This window comes from Suillus subalutaceus (assembly GCF_016647625.1).
Source record: "Suillus subalutaceus strain FC151 chromosome Unknown DFJ58scaffold_1, whole genome shotgun sequence".
In the NCBI taxonomy this organism is placed as follows: Eukaryota; Fungi; Basidiomycota; class Agaricomycetes; order Boletales; family Suillaceae; genus Suillus; species Suillus subalutaceus.
Window position 1 is genome coordinate 1,216,839 of NW_024540250.1, and position 23,344 is coordinate 1,240,182.

Genomic DNA, 23,344 nt, shown 5'->3' on the forward strand with positions numbered 1-23,344 from the left:
ATGTAGTGCACGGCGGACAGAAAAGTGGAATGACCAGTTGCCCAGTGTGCCAATCTACCCCTCATCCGTCCATAAACTCACTCTCTACAAGTGCAATATCATCAGAGTCACCGTCATTCTGATCATCGTCTACCTCCGGTAAACCGAAGTAGTAACACAAATTATCCCACAAAATAGACCGTGTTGCCACACTGCGGGACGCCAGCGTCTGCAGGGCATTGTAGCAGGGAAAGTGTGGGGGCGTCTGCTGGGAGCCAATTTGAATTTCCTTCAGGACACGTAGAAGATCTTGAGGGTGTTCCTTCAACAATTTTTTCTTGTGGTTGAGTTGAATACAAGTCTGCGAGTCGCATATGCATTGGGCTTCCTGTTGCTCGAATATCCGAGCGAAGTCCATCATAGAATGCCTGCCTCGTGCCAGGCAAAGCCAATCATCAGGCGTTAAGAGCCCCCACCGTGCGCTACGTTCTCCAGGCTGCCACATAAGGATGTGCCCTTGAGAATCAGTGAGCGGAGGGGGGTTCGAGCTGCGGAGGGTATCAAAGTCCATGTAAGGACTAATTGTAGATAGCATATAAAACGCGGCTGGCAAAATTTCTGGGATATTGGCCTCCCTGGCCAAGCGTATGGCAGAAACAGGTTCCAGCATACGATTGTCGATGAACTGACTGGCCGCGTCATGTTGCGGTATTACAGATGCAGAAAAACCAGCGTAGTGATCCATAAGTTTGTCCCATTCAGGGAGAGTGGATGGCCAGTCTGCACGGAAGCGAGCCCTGAGCAGCTTCTGCAGGACGCGCACGAAATATTTCTGCGATAGCAGAAGAATCCCTTTGTACTTGATTGCAGCAAGAGGGTTTCGATTCTCCAACATGGATAGTATGGTGCTAAAAGCATTTTGCTTGAGAGCCAGGATGGCCCATACAAGCACAGTGCTTACCGCGGATAGTAAAGTGCTCGAAGAAGGTCTTCAAGATCTTTTGCATCGTCCGGCATCCGTACCGAATCTATACTGTCATGCTTTTCTTTTTCTGCGGCAGAGGGTAGCGCAAACATATCCGCAAATACTGTAGAGTGTGATCCAAGCACAGATTTGTGAACTCGGAACGCATGGGTTTTACCAGCATGGGCGGCTAAAAGGACTACACTGCCATCAGCATAGTATAGGTCCTCTATAATATTAAATTCGTCCTCAGCAGCCTACATTGGTTGTAAGTGCGATGGTGAACCGTTGTGATTGTTCAAGTTTGCTAGATCTCACTTACCATTTGCCTACAAAATGCAGCTCAGCGGCGGATGGAGGGGCGTGACAGGTGTAGAGTGTGATGGTGCGTGCTTCGACGCGTGACAAGCGCGGTCGTTGAATCACGTGGTGTCCCTCACGGGATCGGACTTTGAATCTAACCCTTCATAAGCTCAGTACACAGACGTCGCGTCCCCTCAACACTCTTCCCTTAACCACCACCCACCAGTGCCACTTGCATAGGCAACATATCTGGTGTGTATGCGCTTGCGATATCGCATTGTAAATGCAAACTGACTCGCGTCGACAGTCACATACCTGTACACTTTGTAAATTAAAGCAATGGCACCTAAAGTACGTGGATTCGTGACTCATGGTTCTCATGTGTTAATTCAAGGACCCATTTCAGCCCGCATCCACCGCTGCTAAAGCCCCTGCATCCACCGCCTCCAAGGCACCAGCTAAAGCTGACTCTGGAGCAAAGGCTGCAAAGAAAACCGCTGCTAAGCCACAGGCTCCCGCTGAGGGTGAGAAGAAGAAGCGCCGAAAGGTCCGCAAGGAGACGTACAGCTCGTACATCTACAAGGGTGCGTCCATAGATTATGGTAACAATTATGGGTGACTGACTTCGTCGTGAAGTCCTGAAGCAGGTCCATCCCGATACCGGTATCTCAAACAAAGCAATGGCTATCCTGAACTCGTTTGTCAATGATATCTTTGAGCGTATTGCTACCGAGGCATCCAGTAAGATTCCATCACTTGTCGTATACCAGATACTTATAGTCTACCTCAGAGCTTGCGGCTTACTCCAAGAAGTCGACGATCTCATCGCGCGAAATTCAAACATCTGTTCGCCTAATCCTGCCTGGAGAGCTGGCAAAGCACGCCATTTCTGAGGGAACCAAGTCTGTCACCAGTGAGTACCGTCTCATTTAAGTCATAGGCCAAGACATTGACCATTGTTTCAGAATTCTCTGCTGGCTCCAAATAATCTTTCTGCATATTTCACCGTGTATCGTTACCATACCGTGTACCTTTCGTTATTAGAGATACCTCCACAGTACTTCATCGCATGGGGCACAAATGAGCTGCCCATAACATGCTTCAATTGATATTCCTTTGACCAGACTTGGCCTGCGCCTGTGTAAGTTGTAAGTCATGGTCCACGTGAACTGAAATTCAAGTGAGGTATATGTAGCGTAAACAGCCAGTCATTCTAACAACACCAAAACACAGATCTACGAAAATATTCGAAGTACATATGTGCACTTGTATGAGGCACTGGAGTTAGAGTATGTAACATATTTTTTAGTTGACCAAGCGTCAATAACCTGTGATGTCCGAGTACAGTGTTCAGATGGCACCAATGATCCAACAGCGAAAAAAAAATCCCGAGTGAATGAAAGTGTTCATGAAAACAAGCAAGTCCCTGAAATGGAGTAATGGTTCTAGCATGTGCGTGATTGATAACGGCGAATAGCAATAGCATGATTATGGTCGAGCTGAAGTAAAAAGTAATTAGCCAAATCGAGCATCTCCACGGCCAACAACTCACCAAGTTGTTCTTTGCGGTAGAACCAGAAGTAACCTAGTACAATGACGATCTGGCAGATCAGCGCTATCCAGAATGGAGCGGAGGCCATCGGACTGCCTTGGAGACCTTGCGAGAAGTCCCATGTTCCGACATCAGGGAATACGCTCCCTGGACCAATACGGTTTGGTGCAGTTGCGCGGGCGGCCATGACACAGATAGACCCAATGACCTGAGCGAAAGCGAGCGTGGCACAGACGTGTAATCTTGACAACGTCTGCAAGAGAATCATTCCTAAACCGACACCCTGTACAGCGTCCAAAACGCCGAGCCAAAGCCACAGAGCAAGACCAAGGTACGGTCCCCCTGAGCCAGCCCATGGGATATAGAGTGCAAGAGACGATGTGCCCCACAATGTCTGCGACACATATTAGACGACTGAAGATTGATACAACACTGACAAAATCATACCTGACACCATCTTGGAGCACCGAGGCCGACAGCGAACACGGGCAACAACCAAGTGTGCGTTCTACTCAAGGACGTGAGGATATACAGCATGAAAGCCCAAACACCGATGAAAAAGAGGATGATCAGAAGCATGATCGCCCACTTCGGGATCGGAACACTCCACAGGAAACTCCAGTTACGACCGTAGGGCTGCAATAATGTTAGAACATAAGGATATCAAAGCACCGGACCCAACATACCCCGCTGAGCCAATAATCACGCAACACTTCAGATGCGAGGAACCTTGTATGGAGTATAAGCATCATCAACTTTACCGTAAGTAAGAAAAGACTAACCAAAGAACTAGTTTCCTTCGGAAGAGAGTCCTGAAGAAGTTTGGAACTTTCGGAGGAGTTTGTCGGTAGTACTCTGTTTCGTAGTTGGTATCATGCTGCTTGAGAACTCAGATAGGACTTACCTGGCAGTCCGTACAACATCAAGTATCCACACCCAAACGACATTATTGAGAGCGGCCACAAGATAAGGACAATCCACCAAGGCGTAATGTTCCCAGGCGTCGCGGTATTCAGTGTGCTACCCCAGAACCACAGAGCAGCGATCCAGATCTGTTGAGAACCTTGCACGATGCAAGCGCGCAGTATCCAGACTTCAGTGGCGGCACCCTAAAGAACAAAAAATCAGCTGCATGCAAATGACCCAAAGAAATAACATACCGCTTCCTCTCCAAAGTTCAAACCGAAGAAAATGAAAGCAGCAGCAGAAGCAACAGCATACGACCAAGTGGCAAGGTCCGATAAGATGCTATGAGTATTTTCAAGGCTCGGCGACAATGACGGAAGGCCAATCAAAAAGAATGCTATGCCATAGAAGATCCAGGGGGCAGAAAGCACATAGACAGAAGGCTTCAAGCGGAACATCGTATACCAAACGAAGGATGCAGCTAAGAATACAGCACTGAGAACATATAGCTGGAGGTTGTTCTGGTAGTTTTGACCAGTGAGTAAAGTCATCTGGTAGCTGTTTGCAGCAAGCATCTTGAGAACCAAAGTGAGTTGATGCATAAGGATCAAAAATCAAAAGGTCTTACCTGGCCGAGAGCAATGATGAGAGTATACAACGGCCAGCCTCCAATTTGTCGAGACATGGCAATTTGGATTCTGTTCATGACAACCATGTTACCATCGAATTCCGGCTCTGGATTGAATGGGAGACCGCTAGGCGTTCTTGGGGCTGTACGCGTAGCATCAGTAATGATTCACGTCCACAAGAAGGGTATAGTTACATGTTGGACGTGAATGCTCATTGAGTGTAGAGTGCTCGTTGATCGTGAGAGTACCAGGCATGCTCCAGATAGACTCCCGGTGCGAAGAAATGTAACTGGCTGCACTGGACAGCTTGTCTCGTCTCACACGGTCGAAGAAGGCTTCCTCAGACTTGACGAGGTACTTCTCAATAGAGAGTTCGCCCTTGGAGTTATTCGAGTTCAACGCTTGCAGCTTTTGTACAAACTCTGAGGCAACCCCGCCATCGGAATCCGTGAACTAAACAAAAAAAGGCAATAAGATAACGGTGGTCACCCAAATTCTCGAAATACACACCGTCGCAATAGCCTTGTTCAAAGGCGAGTTAGTCTTTTCTTCCACGATACTGCCAATGGACTCCATCGAAGCCACCCGAGAATGTGACCCGAACGGTCTTGCAGGGGGTGTCGGACTCAAGAAAGGATCTGGCGCATTCCGATGATCTTGTGCAATCGTCTTGTTTGCTTTCTCCAAAAAGTCACTGTACCCGGGTCGACTACTAGTCGCGACACTATGCCGTGAGTGTTCCTCGTCAGACGTATCCGATGTATATGAAGAGTCGCGGTTGAAGTTGAAACGAGGTGGTGCCGTCAGGAAGCTCTCATCATTGGGCGTTGAAAGTGGGCTCCACTGTCCAGGAGAAGTAGGCAACAATCTCGGAGATGACATGGTACTCTGGGCATCCCAGTCAGGTTGTACAGGCAGACCTTGATTTACAGGGTTCCAATCTTCTGTTTCAGGAATCGCATGCTGAGAGGGCTCAGTTCCGCAGTCCGCCTCCCGCCAAGCGTTTGAAGCAGCTATCCTTCGGCTCGCGAATATACTCCTTCGGTGCATGTCTTCCATCCGCTGACGCCATTCGACGACTGGGAAACGCTGAACAGCTGACCGAGCACGAAGTATGGCTCTTTCTTCCTCTGTGGATTTCAACGCCAACTTGATCGTCTTCGAAAGCTGAGATAACATATGGGCTGTCGAGGTAGATTCGACAGGGAACCACTACCAGGAATCTCGTCAGATCGTGCCCGAAAAAGACGACCTTGAGCACTCACCCATCCAGGCATCAACCCAAGACCACCAAGTCGACTACCAACACCAAGGGCACCTTTCCTCCCGAATTCGACAGCGACCAATCCAAATGGTTCATCACGGGAAGGAATCAGAGCAAAATCAGCACCACTAAACAGATAAGGTGGCAACGCAGTAAACTCCGGTTTCGAGTAAACACGATCAGGGTACATCTCCATCAACCGAGCAAGTTTCTCCGCAGCGAACCGACCATAAAGATCAATGACAGGTCCGACGCAAATCAACTGTATAGAAGGGCGCTTTTCCAGGCTGCGAGAGGTCTCATCAGAACCGAGTCCCACAAATTTTAAAAAACGGACTCACAGCGATGGCATGATATCCGCAATTAGATCGACACCCTTCTGCTTAGACCACCGACCAACGAACACAAACAGATCAGAGTTGGGATCTTGCTTAATGTTCGCCCATTCCTGAGCCTGTCTCTTCATCTCCGGACGCTGCGCCTCAGCAGCCTGATCAATTTGCACATCCCGCATAGCCACCGGGTTCTCGTCCAAAGCCGCAATATCCGTAGGATCAGGATTGGGCAGCGAGTCAACATGCTTGAGGGTCCACAGGGCAGGATACCGCGCCCAACTGCGCTTCCCATACTTGTCCGACACACCAGCGACACCGATACTCTTTTGATGAACGCTGATAAACGATGCAGCAGCGTGGAGCAGGTTAAATGTGTTTCCGAATTGGACGTATTTCGTACAGTGCTCTTTGCTGATGTTGAACGCGGAGCAGACTTCTTTCATTTCTTCCTTTGTTCGGAGCGGCCATAGACCCTGGAACTCGGCATTGTGCAGCGAGAGACAGACGGGTACTACTTTGGGCAGGAGGTAGATTGGAGCGAGCGCGCCGTGGTAATCGTTGACGTGGTATATGTCGATGACGGGGAATCGGCGGATGGTGGTTGCGATGGCTTGGTTCCATGTAGAGTAGAAGATGGCGGAACTGAGATCGTCCATGCGGGCTGGGTATGGGTCCGATTTGGTCTGTGCACGGAAAACGGGGCTGTCGAGGATAACATAGGTGATATTGTCCAACACGTGCGTCTCCACTTCGATAAGGTAAGGCTCATTGAAAATGACAACCTCGATAGGCTCCGCAGGTTCACCAGCGGGATAATCAAGATCCTTGACTTTTGGAATGACCCAGATTAAGTCAACGTCCGTCATGGCTTTTCCCATGAGCGACGACATCACACCAAGACCTCCGATCTTGACTTTGAGCTTCCAGTCAATGATCTCATACTCGAGAGTGGCGATGAGGACTTTGCGGCGCTTGTTCTTGTCCTCTGGCCATCCTATGATTTCCGCATTCGGCTTGCTCCCGAAGAGCTTCTCCGTGATCGGCGTTACGCTCTCTTTGAAATCCGCGGTCGACTTGTTGCCGAGCGATCCGATGATAGGGAAATACTTGCTTGCGCCGGTATTCGTCTTCACACCGTACCGGTTGTGGCGGATGCCGTAGAAAGTGTACATGAAAATGAAGACTGCGAGAACTCCGGTAATCAGGGAGATAGAGCAGAGAAGCCCGTACATGATAGCTCCCACAGAAGCCTGGCCACGAGGCTCAAGGGACCATGCCAACGTGGCATCATCAACGACGAGTGCCCATGCTAGCGCAGGATAAGGGGGCGCCGACAAGTTCAGGTAGTTGGGCGCAATGCTGTTTGGTGGTAGCCGATCCATAACGCCGTCCGCGTCGACATCGCCGTAGTAGTAGTCATCATATCCGAACACATTGAGTTGCAAGTACGTTGGCCATGCAGCCATAATTTCGAGCTCCCAAGTGCCATCGCTGATTAGGTTCATCTGATTGGTGATACCCTGGTCATAACCCCAGTCATTGAAAGGACCCCGAGCGAGGAACTGGGGTACACGGCGCTGCTGATTATAGTTAAGATCTGCATGTACGACGACGCTGGCAGTAGTCGCGGCACTACTCCAATCTACCGCAATGTCAACACCAGAAAAAAGCAGTAGCACTATGACCACTTACATTGTACCATGAGATGTTGTCCCGTCCAGAAATTATCAGAATTGCTAAGGATGTCAGCGGGTATGGTGGTCACATTCTCCCAGCTCGACCAATTAGACCAACTTAGTGCGTAGTTGCCCGAGTACCTGAACATGTCTGCCCCATAGGCACGGTGCGTGAACGTATACTGGCCGTCAGTGTACTTGAAATCTGCGCTATCGTAATCGGACTCGGGAAAGACCATGATATTGTTGGCTTGGCCCTTTCGCAGCAGCAGATGATCGATGCTCTACAAACCATGAGCAAAATACGACAGAGTACAGAAAAAACAGACATACCCCAGTAGACATCGTCCCATCGAACGTTGATGGATTATTAAGAATAATCTCCAAAATCCCATCCGTAACATTGGTCAAAGTACCAGACCACGACCACTCCGAGTACGGAGTTCCCACAATGGGCGACATGATAGGATTCGCGACAGTATTGCACACCACCGAATTAGGGTCGAGCACAGGCTGCCCACCGATGCCAGAAGACGACATGTTGAAGGATAAACTCAGCGTGACGTTATTACACGACATTGCCGTATTAAACTCCAGCACGATGTCCACAACCGTGGCGTTTGCTTCCCCATGGGTGACTTCGATGCGCGCGTCATGCCCAGGCAGGAACCCTGTGAGCATAGGGGGAGGAGCAACCCACTCGTCGACAGGGACCAAAGCCTTCATGCCGAACGTGTTCATGTCCACTGACTGGAGACAGCCATAGAAGGGTGCCGAACCATTAGCATAGTACGACGACCCCGAATTCACGAGCGTATAGTTCTCGTACGGAGAGAGCAAGTTCTTCACCGTCGTCCCACCCATATACGGCGAGGATATCCACAGCGAACCGCTGCAATCATACGAAAACGTCTGCGAGCTGTTCTCGTTGGTGTACAACAGCCAGATCTGATCGGTGTGTTCCCCCGTCAGGTTTTGCACGGTCGGGATACCCGCACGTGATACAGACCAGAGGCCCATCTCGGTTGCGGTGCCGTTCGAACCTGGGAACTCGACAAAGTAGGTCCAGTTTCCACGCTGTACGAGGTCCCAACCGTCTTGGAGGGCACTGTAGGTTGTTCGGAGGTACATGAAATGTTTGAAGAGGAGGCGCATGTCCGTCGTGGGATCAAAATGATCGAGCGAGTTCCAATCATCGTCACATCCCGTTAAGGCAGACTCAAGCGCCATGTTAAAGTATTGGGCGGATCCAAGTCTGTAGCACCCGTGGCGCTGCCAGGCCTTGTTGCTCATCATAGCTTGACGGCTTAAAGTAGCAGTGTGAGAAAAGTAATGACTTGAAGGCGTTAGTGACCCACCCGAAGAGATAGTTTGAAGCTGTGGAGTCGTAGAGATAGAAACCCTGCTCCTCGCCATAGTAGACCTGTCAAAGGTAAGCACTGTAGCGACAAACGTTCGAGTACAGCTCCTACCAATGGAACGCCTGGCATAACCAGGTACGCGATATAAGTGGCCAAGGCGGATTTCAATGTGCCATTCGCCAAACTGGGCCAGCGGAAAACATCAAAATTACTCGCTCCAAACAAATGCTTCGGATCGAATTGGCCGGTGTTTGGATTCAAGAAGTCGTTGTTCACGAACATTTCATTCCAAGCGGTGATAAAGTTGGTGTCGAGATCGTACGCCACCGCCAAATTTCCGTCCATTCCGAGGAAACGGGTGAAGGCACGGTAGATCGAGTAATGGAACGCATAGCCGTCGAGGCCATTGTCCGACTGTGAGCGCAAGAAATACTGGTTGTCTGCTTCTGTCAAGTTGGCTGCCTGAAGGAATCCCGGCGGCAGCATAGTCGGTGTACGACCGCGTCCCCTGTAAAGGCAATGAATTGATGTGGGTGGTGAGTGAAATAAGGACTGACATGTATAGGGACCCAAAGGTGTCACCGCCAGTAACTTCACCGGTGATATAAAAGTTCTTCTTTCCAAGATTAGTGGCGCAAGCACGAGTTGCACTTGCCCAGTCGGTCATGCCGTCCACGGTGAGTTGCGTGGACTTGTCGACACGAATGGCATCGATGTCAAGGGCTGTGATGGTCATGCAGGAAAAGGTAGTGAGTTTGTCCATAACGGAAGGCTTCCATTCACGGAGACGATCCTGGACGGATGCAAATTTGGAAAGTTCACGTTGCCAATCCGGGTGAACACCAAAGGCTTCCATGTCACCATACTGATCAAAGTCGGACTCGTAACAACCATCATATCCTGTGACGGGCTGAATTGTGCCATCATCTTGCCAAAAGACGGGAAGTTGACAAGAGTAGTTACGCTGATTGATGACCTAGGAGGGGATGTCAAGGAAAAAATTGAGCCGAGTCGGGGCACGAGGCAGACGAAAATAACTACTTACGGAAAAATCAACGTACTCCTCGAAACCCCATGGGAGGTAGTTTGGGTTTTTGTAGATAGCATCATATTCATTGAGAGTGAATGGGGCGCTGACATTGAGAAAACTGGGTGATGTTGGGTGTGAGTGAATAAGTATAGTTGCTGGATAGGGTGAACATACCCATCGAAGCCTATAAGGTCGGATAAAGTTCCAATTGTGAAATCCAACATGATGTACATGCCGCGTGCGTGCACAGTGTCGATGAAGTTTACCCAATCATTAATGGTACCCCAATGAGGATCCAAGACGGAAAAGTCGAGAGGAGAATAACCTAAAGGAAGTGAATAATTAGAGTTTTGAATGAAATAGAGAGAAGGACATACTATCGGCTTGCCATATCATATTGACGAATATTGTACCGGAGAGGTAAATACCCTTCATGCCCATACCTTGGATGTAGTCCAATTTTGTGGTTAAACCAGCGAGGTCACCACCGAAACGGAGCTGTGTCTCTCTCCAATCCCATTCGTATGTAGAGTTAAAGAACTGATTATTTGTAGGGTCACCGTCAGCAAACTTGTCCATTAGGACGGTGTACATTGGGATTGAGCGCCAGTTGGAAGGAGAAGGGGTATAGGTGGTGTTTGATCTTGTGGTAGAATAATCTGTAGGGTCCTGGGCTGACTGGTTTACATTGAGATTGTAAGAAGTGAGGTCTGAACGATAAGGGGAAGCGAATGCGAAGGAGGAAAAACATAACGAAGAAGCCAAGACGGTTAGGAACCGCATCTTGGACTTCAGGGCGGAGGAGGAGAGGATGATGTTGTACCAAAGATATATTATTTTGGGTTTGAGTAAAGGTTGGGGGATTCAGGAAGAGACAGGTATCGTAGGGAAAAGAAGGGGAAAAGGAACGTTATACGTGAACCAGGCGAGTCGAGAATTCGAAGCAGGGCCAGAAGCACGGCGTGCAAGTGTTTTCAATATTTGCCATTTTCGTAGGTAAATAAATTTAAGTTGATGGTCATCATGGTCTGTCCTGACCGAAGCACTGCCTTGAGTCAGGTTGGTTCGTTTGGCAAAGTCAGGTACAATCGAATGACGTGCCAAGATCTATTTTTTTCACAAACTAGTAAGTACTCATCCGTATGACAAATTGACGTATGGTCATGGTTGTTTTATGTGAAATACCACAAAATATAATAAACTAGCACAGCCACGATATGTATTTCACATACGGTAATCTTACAAACCGGAGAGTCTTTGTGATAGACATTCTCACCCGTCAGCGCTACATTCTCATCACAGCCACCGTACCTTCAGTACGTTCTCTGGCGCGCAGTACTGCCCGACGTTCTTGGTCAGTGCATACTGGAATTTCCTATACTCCGGTCAATTACCCTACCTTGAAATAGCACCTCTTCATGGCTACCATTACAGCCAGTAACCTACCTACACTAGACATTCTCCATTCTAAGTCCTCAACTCGTTCTTCACATCATCAACTCACAAACTCCCGTTCATTCATCACACTAACTTCACCAACACAAATGTCCTTGCTAGAACCGCCACACGGTACCCCATTTTCAGATTACATGCGCACCTGGAATGACGCCCACGTCGCACGATGGCTCGCTGATAATAAATGTGCTGCACATATCCCAACATTCAAGAATAATGATATTCGTGGTGATATTCTATTAGAGCTAGACCAGGACGCTCTCAAAGAAATGGGCATCACCAGTATTGGAGACAGGCTTCGCATCGTGAATGGCGTCAAGAGCTTAAGGTTGAAATGTTCACAGCGCATTACAGTCTCTTCCATGTCTGCCATCGCCCACACCAGGGCCTTCATCACTTCTCTTGACATCCGTCCCCTTGATTATCCCAGATCAAATACCGCCGATCACTCCCACTCACGCTCAAACTCGCTTGAAGTGTCCAGTTCTAGAGACTCATCTCCATCTTCCCGCACCCATAAGCGTCTCGATAGCAACAGACCTGCTCCATTGGTCCTGTCTCCTGGTCCAGGACGCCCTGATCTTCCCCGCATCATTCGAGAACCTCAGTCTGGCGACATACGTAACCCTCCAACCATACGCCCACTCCCCCAAATCGGCCAGCCACCACAGTCCACCACGCCAAACAGCTACACTCCCCGCCCCTCCTTGCCACCTCTTCCTCCCGTACCAAGGGGTCAACCACCTCAACCCCCACGCGTAATCTCCCGCACTCTCCATCCCGTCACCGGCCCACGCACCCGCACCCCAAACCAACCAGACGCAACCAACTATGCCAACTCACCCCTCCCACCAGCACCCACCTCCAACACGCTCACGACCCCAACTCAATCCAACAGCTGGCCCTTTGGCCTCCCCGCAGATCCCCGGTCAGGTCCGTCCCCAATCAAATCACCCTCTCCCCTGGCGTCGCGACCATCCCCACGTTCTATCAACCTCGCTCACAACAGGAACATCTCTTTCAATGGTCTTCCTTCCCCTCTTGCCCCTCCCCCCACCAATCCCAAACTTCCTCCTAGACCTTCCACGACCGGAACGAGTACCCATCCATATGCGTCTGTACAAGCCCCTGCATCTTTACAGGCCCCCGCTCAGAACGGGTCGGCGCTTTCCCCAATCGTGGAGTCGTTCCAGGGGCAAACATCAAGTTCGTCATCAGGATCATCGTCACCCCCTTCATTCGCAGTCGGACGCGGTCCCTTCAACCCTCCTGCTCATAATACCTCATTGGATACCCCACGTCGTAAACTGGTTAGATTTTCCATGCCAGAAGAACAGCGGTCTTACACCGTTGATGTCGCTGATTGTGCGGGCGGCATAGAGGTGATGGAAAAGGTACTCAAGAAAGCTGACAAGGTGGGCTCGTCCCGGAGGAACGACGGCATAAGCCGCGTCGAGACGGATGATGGTGGACTCAGCGTAGACGGGTGGTCCGTATATCTCGAGTGGGACGAGACCAACGACTCGGGTTTGATTCATTCTTCTTTTTAAAAAGTTTTGAAATCTGACATTTATGGACAGGCAAACCACTCTCCGAAGCAGAACTCTTAGCAGTATGCCATAGCTCCTCCGACGAACCAGTCAAAGGACGCGGCCTAACGCTCCGGAAAAGCGGCCGCACAAAACGTTCCAAGGATCTGCAGCGAATATTCGGAGAGAACCCTCCAAGGAACATCAGTCCCACTTCTCCCAACATTCAACCAAGACCGTCTGAATCCGATCACGAGCCTGATGCTGACATGATTCTAAACATTGATGATTCGCAGGGCCAGAAAGCACGCGCGATCAAACGGGCAAGTACGATCAGCGTCCTCAGCGGCCTTGGCGTGCGCGACCCGGAAAAAGCTCTCGACCCTAGCGCATCGCCTACCCATGGCCAGCCGAAACACCCACTCCCATCCGTAAATTCCGCCAAGAAGCCTTCAAAGTTACGCAACTTCTTCGGCCAGCGTCCGCCGAGCGAGTTGATCACCACGCACCTGACGGAATACTTCCCGTTCACAGACAGGAAAATGTTGCGGAATGCACGGCATAGCATGATGCTCCGGGCTTCGAGCGTAAGTGGGGAGAAGAGGAACAGTACGATGTCCCTCACTCCACCTCTTCCTTCGCGATTCAGCACCAGTACGCAAGGTTCAGTACAGCGCTCAATGTCACCCTCACGAACGATATCTTCCAAACGAAACTCTACCATCTCTACTAGTTCGACGATACCAGACACCCGGTCTTTGGCGGCACCTTCGATTGGGGAGGACCCTCCACGAGTATCAATATCCACTGAAGACGGACGATCGGTGATCCTGACTGGAGATGACGTTGAGAAGCTCTCTTCGTTCGATTCGAAACCGCAATTACTCCCTCCTGTGACCTTCCCTTCGATATCGCTTTCAGAATCTATGGAAGATCTTACAGGTCCCCTCCGTCCGAGGTCGAACTCGAATGCATCTAAACGGATGAGTTTCATGACTGAGTTGAGGAGCAAGCGTGATCGGTCGGATACTGCCAGTTTATTGACCGTGGATGAGATCACTGCTGAAGTAGAGAATCGGAGACAGAGTATGGCGGTTGATATGGGTGTTGAGGGCGCTGAAGACTGGACGAAAGTGGAGCCTGATATTGATGATGTCATCAGTCTTTCAGAGGCCGATGCCGTGCTTGAGGACGATGATGAAGATGAAGATGATGAGTGTGAGGTTGTTGAGGAGGAAGACGAGACTGGTCAGGCTATGAACTCCTCCGGTGGTAAGTTCAAAATAATCTCGTATGTATGCGCGATAACTTGAGTTATTTCAGGCAAGTGGATTAAAGGCGCACTCATTGGCGCAGGGTCATTTGGGAAAGTCTATCTCGGGATGGATGCTGTAAACGGTCTCCTGATGGCTGTGAAGCAAGTCGAGCTGCCAAGGGGTTCAGCTCCAAACGAAGAGCGGAAGAAGAGTATGCTCAGCGCTCTAGAGCGAGAGATCGACCTTCTCAAAGATCTATCCCACCCAAATATCGTCCAATACCTCTGTAAGTCCGCGCATTCCACGCCATTTCAAATAATGATGAAAAAACTCACCCTGGGACCAAATAAAGATTCCTCGGTCGATGATGATTTTCTCAACATCTTTCTGGAATATGTTCCTGGAGGTTCTGTCACTGCGTTGTTGCGTAGCTACGGCGCTTTTGAAGAACCTCTCGTCAAGAACTTTGTACGACAGATTTTGCAAGGCCTCAACTATCTCCACGAACGCGACATCATACATCGCGATATTAAAGGTGCCAACATCCTCGTTGACAACAAAGGCGGCATCAAAATTTCAGACTTTGGTATTTCAAAGAAAGTTGACGGCAGTGAGTGCATGGCCGTTTCATCTCGGCATCGTGATGTCCCGTTGACATGCGTGGTGTTTGTGTTTGTAAGACCTTCTCACAGGAAAAAGAATGAACCGACCATCATTACAAGGCTCGGTTTTCTGGATGGCACCTGAGGTCGTAAAGCAAACCGCTCATACATCGGCTGCCGATATATGGAGTGTGGGATGCTTGGTTGTCGAGATGTTGACCGGGGAACATCCATGGGCGCAATTGACACAGATGCAGGCGATTTTCAAGGTTGGTAGTTTCTTTTGGGGTTGGTCGTGTTCTGATGGATTTTTGCAGATCGGTCAATCTGCCAAACCTACTATACCATCGGATATTTCTTCAGAGGCCCAGGATTTCCTTACCAAGACTTTTGATCTCAACCATTCAGCTCGTCCAAGCGCTGGTGAGCTGCTTCAGCACCCTTGGGTTGCCGTCAAGAAGCACGCAGGATTTTCGAATAAGAATGCAGCACTCAAGTCTATTCCTACTATCGAGATATCGTCATGATACCCCTCTCTATTCGGATGTCACTTAACGTTATTATCATTACCATACACGCACACACATGTACCTTGTTACAATGCATATTTGCTGTACCGATGGGTACAGGCTAGATTTTTACGCTATTCATTTTCCTCTTCGCGTTTACGTTTCGTACCGGAGTCTGCTTTCGTACCGGGGCCCCAATTGGGAGCTGGGTTCTGCTGGTAGCGGACTAGTTTTACTTTTGACGCTTGCGTGACTGATCGAGGGTGTCTGGTGAAATTGGCCTCCGTCCTACAGATTGTGATCAGCTGATAGAGTCCGTTTCTCAGACTAACGCTTACCTTGCTTCCTTTGCGAGTAATTGCCTCGCGAGAGAGGTTTCAGATACCTTGTCCATTCTCACGGGGTGCTTCTTCACCCAAGACCTAAAGACATCATGCACATCTTGACGTGTTGCGCCAGTCTTCAAAGAGCCTGGTAAAGCATGTGAACGCGATACGGTGTGACCGGCGTTGAGAAGAGCAGACCTAAAATGATGTTTCAGCGCATGTGCATGGGTGTTTTCAATCTCAGAGATAACGACGTACGCCACATCATCCAAAGGGGGACAAACTGAGTGGAAGAAGCCAGCTATTCGGGATGGGGTAAAGTAGAATGGGACGTGTAACTCCTAAAAGGCCGGAGATCAGTCGTCTGTTTGTGATCTAAATACAATTCTCTGATCGTACCTCATTGGCCACTGTCAGCATCCCTTTCATGCGGACCGCTGTACTATATTTATCTTGGTTGTTCTCCAAGTGCTCAAGCACTTGTGAAATGAAACTGTTGTTGTGTAATGAACCGGACCACATTGGGCCAGCAACCTGCCACAACTTGAATACAACATCTAACCCTTGATCCGACTGGGAGTACCCACATGCAACGTGGAACCACACTCTGTGCATTTTTGTGGGACAGGAGGACCGGCTTGAGTCTTGAACTGGAGGTTTACATTACCTGATCGTTCGTGAACTTTTTCCACGGTCCGGCCCAACGGCTGCTCGTAAAATGACTGGCAACCTTGGCATATGTAATACATTGCTGTTTTGCTAGGAACAAAGTGCATGAACAATGTGTCAACATCATTGTATAACGTAACTTACCTAGCAGTCTTTTTTACTTCTATGGGCGCAGAGTGAACGCGTACGAAGAGGCGAACGTAAAAATCGATAGACAGACATAGAAGCGGCTCAATGTATCTTCCGTATCGGCCTGCGGAAGTCGACAGTGTGTTTAACACGAGTCTGAGAGCCTTCAGGGACGTCAGTGAAGGTTGACTTGATCATGGGGACGCCCATACTGCCTCGTGGCAGTATTCCGCTTTGACAGGAATACCACCGTAATTTGAGAAACTTTACGGCCATCCGATGAACATTCAAACCAGTTACATGCGGGCTCAAGTACGTACCACTTCTCATGGTAATTTGTCGTCGCCAAGACTGACAGGTCTGTGCATGTGACACACAAGAGTCCTGTGAGGCGCCTAATGAGTTTTCGGAGCGAGGTATGCATTTAAATTTACTTACCTCCGTCGTTGACGCACTGAACGGCTCCATCAATAAAAGGAGCAGCAGTGCCATATGGATCGAGGTCGACAACATCGACACGTGTCTTCTCTGTGCGATGGTTGTACATGAGTGCACTTACGTAGTATGTACCTCAGACAAAACCATAGCTAGAGGACCAAGAACTTACCATGCATCGCCCTCGTTAATTCTCACCTTCCCGCGATTAGGGAGGTGCTGGTGCTCCGATACCACGGACGACGACGCACTGTCAGCTGGATCAAGAGATGAGGGTCCAAGACCATTGAGTTCTACATTTCTCTTCATGGCGGCCGTGGCAGATGCAGACAGGTCATTTGCAATGACGAATCTTGAAGGGCGATGAAATGTATATTTGCCCACAAAACTCGGACACAAACCTCACAAGGGGAATCTCTTTTGCATAGCGGATAGACCGAAGACCAGTTGCCGACAATGCTTCCAGTAGCACGAACCTATGGGGTCGGTACTTTGGACGGTGATTCAGTACTATCATTGCAGAATATGAAGCAACCCACTAGTACCTCTCGTTTGTTGCCTTCTGAGGTACTTCCAGCGGTAGGAACATCTCCAGGTAAATCATCACCCGGACCATTGCTCGGCTCAGTAGATGCCGCTTGTGACAATCATTCATTGATCAACAAGACTTTGAATACCTCACGAAAGATGCTCACTTTTTGCCTTCTTCTGCTCTTTCTGCTGGCCCGTCTCCGCTTCTCCTCCCCCCTCCCGTTTCGCTCGTCTCTCCTGAGACCGCATCCACTTTGCTTCCTTCTCTCTATTTAGCTCTTCGCTCCATACTCTGATACACGCGACGCTGAGATCCCGATTGAATTCCTGAACTGGATTCAGAAATGCCTCCTCCTTCGATGAAATCAGGATGTGAGACGTGTTTTCTGTGTGGAGCGTGAACCCTTCGGGCACCGTGATGGACTCGGAGCCACCAGCGTCTGACATGGTGCTTTTCTTGCGTGATATCTGCAATGCAGACCGTTGTGGACGACGATTTGAAGTGCTGAATCCGAGGCGCAGAGGCCTGCTGACAGCGAGGAGTAGAGACCTCACGATGCTAGCGATTACCAAGATGATATCTGGTCCGAGTCAACTCATAATGACTTGATGCAGACTTCCATAGTACTACCACGTAATTCGCGTCATTTTTTACGTTCAAGGTGACCTTGTCCATTATCTGCTCTCATGCAGAATCATCCATCTGCAAGTGACAAGTTGTTCACTAAAAGACTGGGCCCTCACCCCTTTTTTGCGTATAGTACCCGGTGCTTTCGCAGCTGCTCGCAAAATATCCTGCAACCGGAGGCGCGCTATTCCAGGTATACAATGACCTAACTCTCGGTACGTGGCCTTTGTAGGTCATGATCTATTCGGGTTGACGTAGACTCCTTTTCAGCGCAAAGATGGACCGATGTCGAAGTTCTCGACCTTCCAGCTTGTAAAAGAGCCGCGATCAAAGGTCAACGGCCAACTCCTGTTAGCATCTTCTCGTGCCAGCGTATGAAATTCATTGATGTGCACGACAGGACACGGACCGAGGACCATCCATCTGCGTTGTAGTACCCTGCTCGTTGTCTGAGTCAATTTCTACTTCGTGGTACGTCCGGTAGACCACCTCTGGATCTACTTGTATTCATCGCATCCCTAGGCTTCGCGCCGCTTTTACCAGTCTTGATCCTACACCCTCAGAGATTTATGTGGCCATTACCTCAGAAGACACGTCGACAGTCTATTACAAGATCAGCCAGGGAATCGTTAAGCCACCAGTATAAAGCGTTCTGGCACGTTTCATCAGCCGACTTGAACTGCGGTTAGACGTCAGTCAACAGGAGTATCTAACTGATAGGTTCATCCGTACTTCGGCGGACACACCGAAGAATACAATGGCAAATGATTCTAGTGGACTTATGTCCGGACAGCGACGATAACGATGCTAGGACGGTATGCAAATTGTGAGAGGAAAATGTTCGGGAAAAATATCAGATACGTGGTGGTAACAATATGGTTCGATGAAGAGTGCAATGAAATATCCCGATGAATAATCGATATTCGAAGAATGCAGGGAATGTGCGGATGAAGAGTGAAACAAAATGTCCCGGTGAATCGTCAATACTCAAATTCCTCGGAAACGAGTGATATCGACCCGCGCATATCACCTCGCCACACCCGCCCAGGGTCGACCTGCGCGGCAATGATTTTGCGAACCATCGCATTGAGTGAGGTGGGACCACAACCTGGGCAGAACAAATGAGCACTATTGAAAAACCAGTGAGAGATAGACCTTACAAGCAACCATCACAGGACCTTCCGACTGCTCGACTTCATCTGCAAGAATCCTGTCAAGCTTGGGTTTACCAGGTCGTGCATGCTCTGCCACAACATTGATATCCAGCGCTTCTTCCTCGCTGATGGCAAACTGGACCGGATCGAGCGAGCCATCGGGTGCGGAAGACCGTAACAAACCCTGGGAACTGCCAGCATCTGATTTGCCTTCCCAGCTACCAGCGGAATACCTGGATGTTGACATCCCTGCACGACCCACTGGAGAAGGACGACCACCGAGAGAGAAGATAGACTCGGGGTATGTCGACTGCTGACCGCGTGTCGGCGAATCGCCGTACATGGAGGTCGGAGACGCGAAGGTGTCCATTGATATCTCAGACCACCTCGTGTCCGAATTTATGGATAATGGGAGTAGTCTGTCTGTAGAAAGTCCTGAGGTGGCAGAGATAGCAGACACTCTATTTGCAGCGAGCCGCATGCTGCTAGGACCACTGCGAGGCTCCAGCAACCGCACCGTTTTCTCATTGGCGACATTCCGCGACCAAGCTCGTCGCAACTTGCCTTCCTTCTTCACCTTGCGGGATAAATTGTGTTCCCCTGGCAGAGCAGTGTCATCGTCACCATCGAAGTTGGTCAGCTTGAGCATGTGAGACTCATGTGCCAAGCCAATATCCTCCTCTGGTGCCACTGGGTCTCCAGGTTCTCCAATGTAGTAGCTCAGGTCAATATCACTCTCGTAATTATCGGTGGAGTCGCCTGGAATCAGAGCGGAGGAATGTGGGACCGCCACGTGCAAAGGATGGGTGAGGAAGCTGCGGTTCATTAAAATGAACAGGTTCAGAAGTAAAGAACGACCGCTGAGGAACCTGCAAAGGACGCAGATCGGATTCCTTGAGAGCGATGGGTTTGAAGTTGGTAATAAAGATGTCGATTTGCAATGCAGACGATGGTACCAAGGAAAGACAGCGGCGAACAATAGAAGCACACCACTGTATATGAGCTACGCAAGGGTGACGTTAGTTTGTAATGATCGAGTGAAAGTTTTCGAGTACTTACAATATTCACGGACAAGCCATACGAAGCGTACGCGTTTGGTCAGGAAGGATTTCTTCCCCCAACCTCCAGGATGGCCACCCAGATTCTTCCCGTCCCGACCAGAAAGGCACATACAAATGTACTGCAGCACAGACAAGCCGAAACTCACTCCGGAGCCACCAGCGATGATCAGCACTGTTGAGTAGTTGCCCCAACGAGCGCGAATCGAACTACCAAAAGGCCCGTCCACATATGTCCTCAACAAGACACCATTCTTGGGAAGATTTTCTGCGGCGGAAATTGGGATGTCACCAGGTGACCGCTCAGCGGTCATGCGCAAGACTAAATCCCATAAATCTTGAGTCCAGCCGGTTCTTGTACGGATGAGCATAACGATCAAGCGGCCCTCATCTGTAGGTGACTCATAGTCACATACGGAGGCACAGGTAAAAGGATGAGTGGTGAATCGGGAGACGCTGGGGATTTTGATGAGGAAATGTTGACCCGGAGCCCACGGTAGGAACCCGGGAGTTATAAGACGCAGCCGCACTGTATGGCCGGAGAGAAGCTCAGCGTGGGCATACCCTGGAGGTGGAATATAGGGAGAGGGATGGCGTATCGCGGACCTAGCAGTGTCCAGTTCGAGCGATCCTGCGGGCAGACGAGCGGGCAGCAATGATGAATGTGGACTAACTGTTTGTTTGTCGGACTGATAATATGGGTTCAAAGGGCTCGGTAAACGGAAGGTTTGTGAATCAGCGAGTGTATGCAGTGACTGGAGGCGAAGATGTTCCATCTCGAGCGTGTCAGCAGCAGTTATTGTTGGATGTGAACGCTTAGACATCGCCGGCCGTGACGAACTGCTACTCAGAATGGGGGCATTGGTGGCAAACCACCAAGTCCACCGCCAAAGGCGTTCACCTGCCCAAATTGCGAGAGCACCCCAACACCACCACCAGATTGTGGGATGATGGAATGCAGCACAGGCGAGCATGAGTGGGACAAGCAAAACATGCAAGAAATAGAAAGCTTCATAGAAGTTTCTTCGAATGGAGTGCATGGACAGAACGATTATGAACGTCAGCAATGCAAACGCCTAGCCAGTTTGTCAGTCTATCAGCATGAAAGAGAAATCCGACTCACGATCCAGCCAAAGATGAAGGGCATGTAGGAGAAAGCGTATACGTATGCAACACGGCCAGTACTGGGATTGTGATCTCGAACGAGCTGGACGCTCCAGAGCGCAACATGAATTGATGTAAGAAACCATATTAGCCTGCCTGTCCAACGGTGAAGCCAAGCGAGTTTGTCGAAGAAGAACTGTATCATGAAAGGAATGGCAAAGATTGCGAAAGGGGGCGATTTGAGGGCGAAAAGCACGCAAAGAGGAAAGAGAGCGAACGCAATTTGCCCTACGCGTGCTGACGAAGTCCACCATGCTTTATCGATAGTATATTGTGGTTGAAGTGGCAAATAGGGAGCGATGTTCGGAATAAAACTACGACGATGGGGCTCCACGAAGGCAATGTCTCGGCGAACTTGCCACACTTTGAGAGTGGGAGAAATATAGTCTGGACCTACAAATGCAAGGGCTAGGGATCCTCCCAATAGCAGTGCCAAACAAAGAAGTTGGGCATTGGAAGGTAAAGAACTGGGCTGGCAGTGTGGATCATTCCTTTTGAGAGCAAGTGCGAAGTTATGCTTTTTTCTCCAAGTTCGACGGCGGAGAGTCCATTTTGTCCAATGGGCTCCGAGAAAACCACCCCTTGAACCTGTCCAGTGAAGGATGGCAAAGGCAAGAAAAAAGATAACAACAACAATCCAGATAAGAAAGGAATAGCGTCTGCTTGGGACACTAAGGGAATGAATTGTAAGATATGCCGTGATCCATTCAAGGTCGTCCGAGAATGCAGGGGTGGTAGGATCAGTAAGAAACGCGGTGCTGGACGGCGTCGCAGCACTAGACGAGGACATGAAGTTGGCTCTAGGCTCGTCCGAATTCGCAAATTCGTAGGCAAGACCAGTACTAGTCGTGGAGGGAAAAGTTGGGAGTGAAACGAGAGAAGAATTAAAGAAAGATGAGGCCAAGGTCGATTGAACTGGCTCGGAACCGGGTAAGACTGAGATCAGACCAAATTTACAGGAAAGGAGTGTGGATCATGTTAGTGAAAGTAAGACCAGGTATTCACTCGGTCAGAAGCCTGATGATAGTCTTTCAGAGACTTGCTTCCTATCGGTTCAAACCACACACACGGTTCCGGCCACCCGCAAGCTGTCACGTCATCGTTGTAATCCGAGTCCGTTCACCATCCCACGTGCACGACCCTGATGCACCACCCGTAGACGTAACCACATATGCATATGCATAAGGATTTAAGTATTCGAATTCAGATTTAAATAATCACGCGCCATTGAAAATAGCTTAGATTCTATATATTTAACAGTCGCCAGGGGAATTATCCAGAAGCCTCAAGATGAATAAGTGACGGGCATGAAATCTCAAACCGCCGCTGCTTCGGCCTCATCCTGAGATGTGACCGAGATAATCTAGAAGCCATACCACTCGATAAGTTATCCGACGTCCAGAAAACCATTATCTAGGCCTTACCTGTTTACCTGTCTTCCGGATCTTCTCCACCAGAACCTCTTCTTCGATAGGACCCTGAACGTTCACGAGCTGGGTCTCCAAGTTAACATCAAAACTTGAAACTGATCCTATCGACGTGTTTCATTCCGTCAGCCTTGCACTAATCATTCATCATAACCATCGCACCTTCCTGCTGCGCCTTGGTCAGTACACGAGTAACAGCACCAGAACAACCTCCGCATGTCATCTATGCAATCGACGGTTCGTATCAGACCAAACAGATGATCTCTATCCGCAACAGACCTTAACATTGAGCTGATACTTGTGCTCGCTTGCCATACTTGATGTTATAAAATTAGATAAATAAGAAGATGAAGGCTCGTCAATGATAACTTGATGTGTAGGTCCCTGTTTCACAACAAAGGCTCTTATATACGACGGGTCCAAATCGCGCAATCGCTGTTGTCGCCAGCTAGGACGGAGCTTGCCGACATTTG

At 49.5% G+C, this 23,344-nt stretch overlaps 8 protein-coding genes across 8 annotated transcripts; 3 read left to right on the plus strand and 5 right to left on the minus strand.

Moving 5' to 3' along the window:
• Nucleotides 1-61: 61 nt before the first annotated feature.
• On the minus strand, nt 62-1,170 carry DFJ58DRAFT_648925 (uncharacterized protein; the record flags this gene model as incomplete). Its single annotated transcript, XM_041381501.1, has 2 exons — nt 62-887; nt 941-1,170. Coding segments are annotated over 2 exons (1,056 nt in total), but the record flags the coding sequence as incomplete, so codon positions are not given.
• Nucleotides 1,171-1,410: 240 nt separating this feature from the next.
• DFJ58DRAFT_753853 (histone-fold-containing protein) lies at nt 1,411-2,371 on the plus strand. Its single transcript, XM_041387951.1, has 6 exons — nt 1,411-1,498; nt 1,554-1,597; nt 1,653-1,830; nt 1,883-1,987; nt 2,037-2,159; nt 2,212-2,371. The coding sequence occupies exons 2-6, from the start codon at nt 1,586-1,588 to the stop codon at nt 2,232-2,234; spliced, it is 441 nt and encodes a 146-aa protein (XP_041251522.1). The 5' UTR covers nt 1,411-1,498; nt 1,554-1,585; the 3' UTR covers nt 2,235-2,371.
• On the minus strand, nt 2,310-11,016 carry DFJ58DRAFT_740629 (glycoside hydrolase family 13/glycosyltransferase family 5 protein). Its single transcript, XM_041387094.1, has 20 exons — nt 10,377-11,016; nt 10,174-10,324; nt 10,015-10,117; nt 9,527-9,945; nt 9,081-9,477; nt 8,967-9,031; nt 7,942-8,914; nt 7,625-7,892; nt 5,939-7,574; nt 5,599-5,884; nt 4,844-5,545; nt 4,528-4,786; nt 4,333-4,475; nt 3,959-4,279; nt 3,703-3,907; nt 3,581-3,653; nt 3,485-3,527; nt 3,246-3,434; nt 2,799-3,192; nt 2,310-2,745 (listed from the first exon to the last, which is right to left on the minus strand). The coding sequence occupies exons 1-20, from the start codon at nt 10,780-10,782 to the stop codon at nt 2,735-2,737; spliced, it is 7,044 nt and encodes a 2,347-aa protein (XP_041251523.1). The 5' UTR covers nt 10,783-11,016; the 3' UTR covers nt 2,310-2,734.
• Nucleotides 11,017-11,263: 247 nt separating this feature from the next.
• Nucleotides 11,264-15,526, plus strand: DFJ58DRAFT_16072 (Pkinase-domain-containing protein). Its single transcript, XM_041378956.1, has 6 exons — nt 11,264-12,981; nt 13,035-14,255; nt 14,307-14,525; nt 14,592-14,849; nt 14,920-15,110; nt 15,159-15,526. The coding sequence occupies exons 1-6, from the start codon at nt 11,418-11,420 to the stop codon at nt 15,366-15,368; spliced, it is 3,663 nt and encodes a 1,220-aa protein (XP_041251524.1). The 5' UTR covers nt 11,264-11,417; the 3' UTR covers nt 15,369-15,526.
• Nucleotides 15,427-18,033, minus strand: DFJ58DRAFT_16097 (tRNA methyltransferase). The gene is made up of 12 exons (XM_041378958.1): nt 17,605-18,033; nt 17,455-17,546; nt 17,311-17,399; nt 17,082-17,261; nt 16,913-17,028; nt 16,795-16,858; nt 16,687-16,738; nt 16,490-16,638; nt 16,264-16,435; nt 16,076-16,210; nt 15,689-16,017; nt 15,427-15,638 (listed from the first exon to the last, which is right to left on the minus strand). Exons 1-12 carry the CDS (start codon nt 17,885-17,887, stop codon nt 15,485-15,487), a joined length of 1,815 nt encoding a protein of 604 aa, XP_041251525.1. The 5' UTR covers nt 17,888-18,033; the 3' UTR covers nt 15,427-15,484.
• On the plus strand, nt 18,033-18,955 carry DFJ58DRAFT_16031 (tRNA intron endonuclease). Its single transcript, XM_041378955.1, has 5 exons — nt 18,033-18,145; nt 18,202-18,283; nt 18,339-18,418; nt 18,469-18,539; nt 18,591-18,955. The coding sequence occupies exons 1-5, from the start codon at nt 18,128-18,130 to the stop codon at nt 18,712-18,714; spliced, it is 375 nt and encodes a 124-aa protein (XP_041251526.1). The 5' UTR covers nt 18,033-18,127; the 3' UTR covers nt 18,715-18,955.
• Nucleotides 18,956-19,048: 93 nt separating this feature from the next.
• On the minus strand, nt 19,049-22,234 carry DFJ58DRAFT_712674 (uncharacterized protein; the record flags this gene model as incomplete). Its single annotated transcript, XM_041383880.1, has 5 exons — nt 19,049-19,176; nt 19,229-19,981; nt 20,010-20,225; nt 20,282-21,356; nt 21,404-22,234. 5 exons carry the CDS (start codon nt 22,232-22,234, stop codon nt 19,049-19,051), a joined length of 3,003 nt encoding a protein of 1,000 aa, XP_041251527.1.
• Nucleotides 22,235-22,600: 366 nt separating this feature from the next.
• Nucleotides 22,601-23,315, minus strand: DFJ58DRAFT_753866 (uncharacterized protein). The gene is made up of 4 exons (XM_041387952.1): nt 23,151-23,315; nt 23,034-23,094; nt 22,869-22,975; nt 22,601-22,807 (listed from the first exon to the last, which is right to left on the minus strand). The coding sequence occupies exons 1-4, from the start codon at nt 23,184-23,186 to the stop codon at nt 22,760-22,762; spliced, it is 252 nt and encodes an 83-aa protein (XP_041251528.1). The 5' UTR covers nt 23,187-23,315; the 3' UTR covers nt 22,601-22,759.
• Nucleotides 23,316-23,344: the final 29 nt, after the last annotated feature.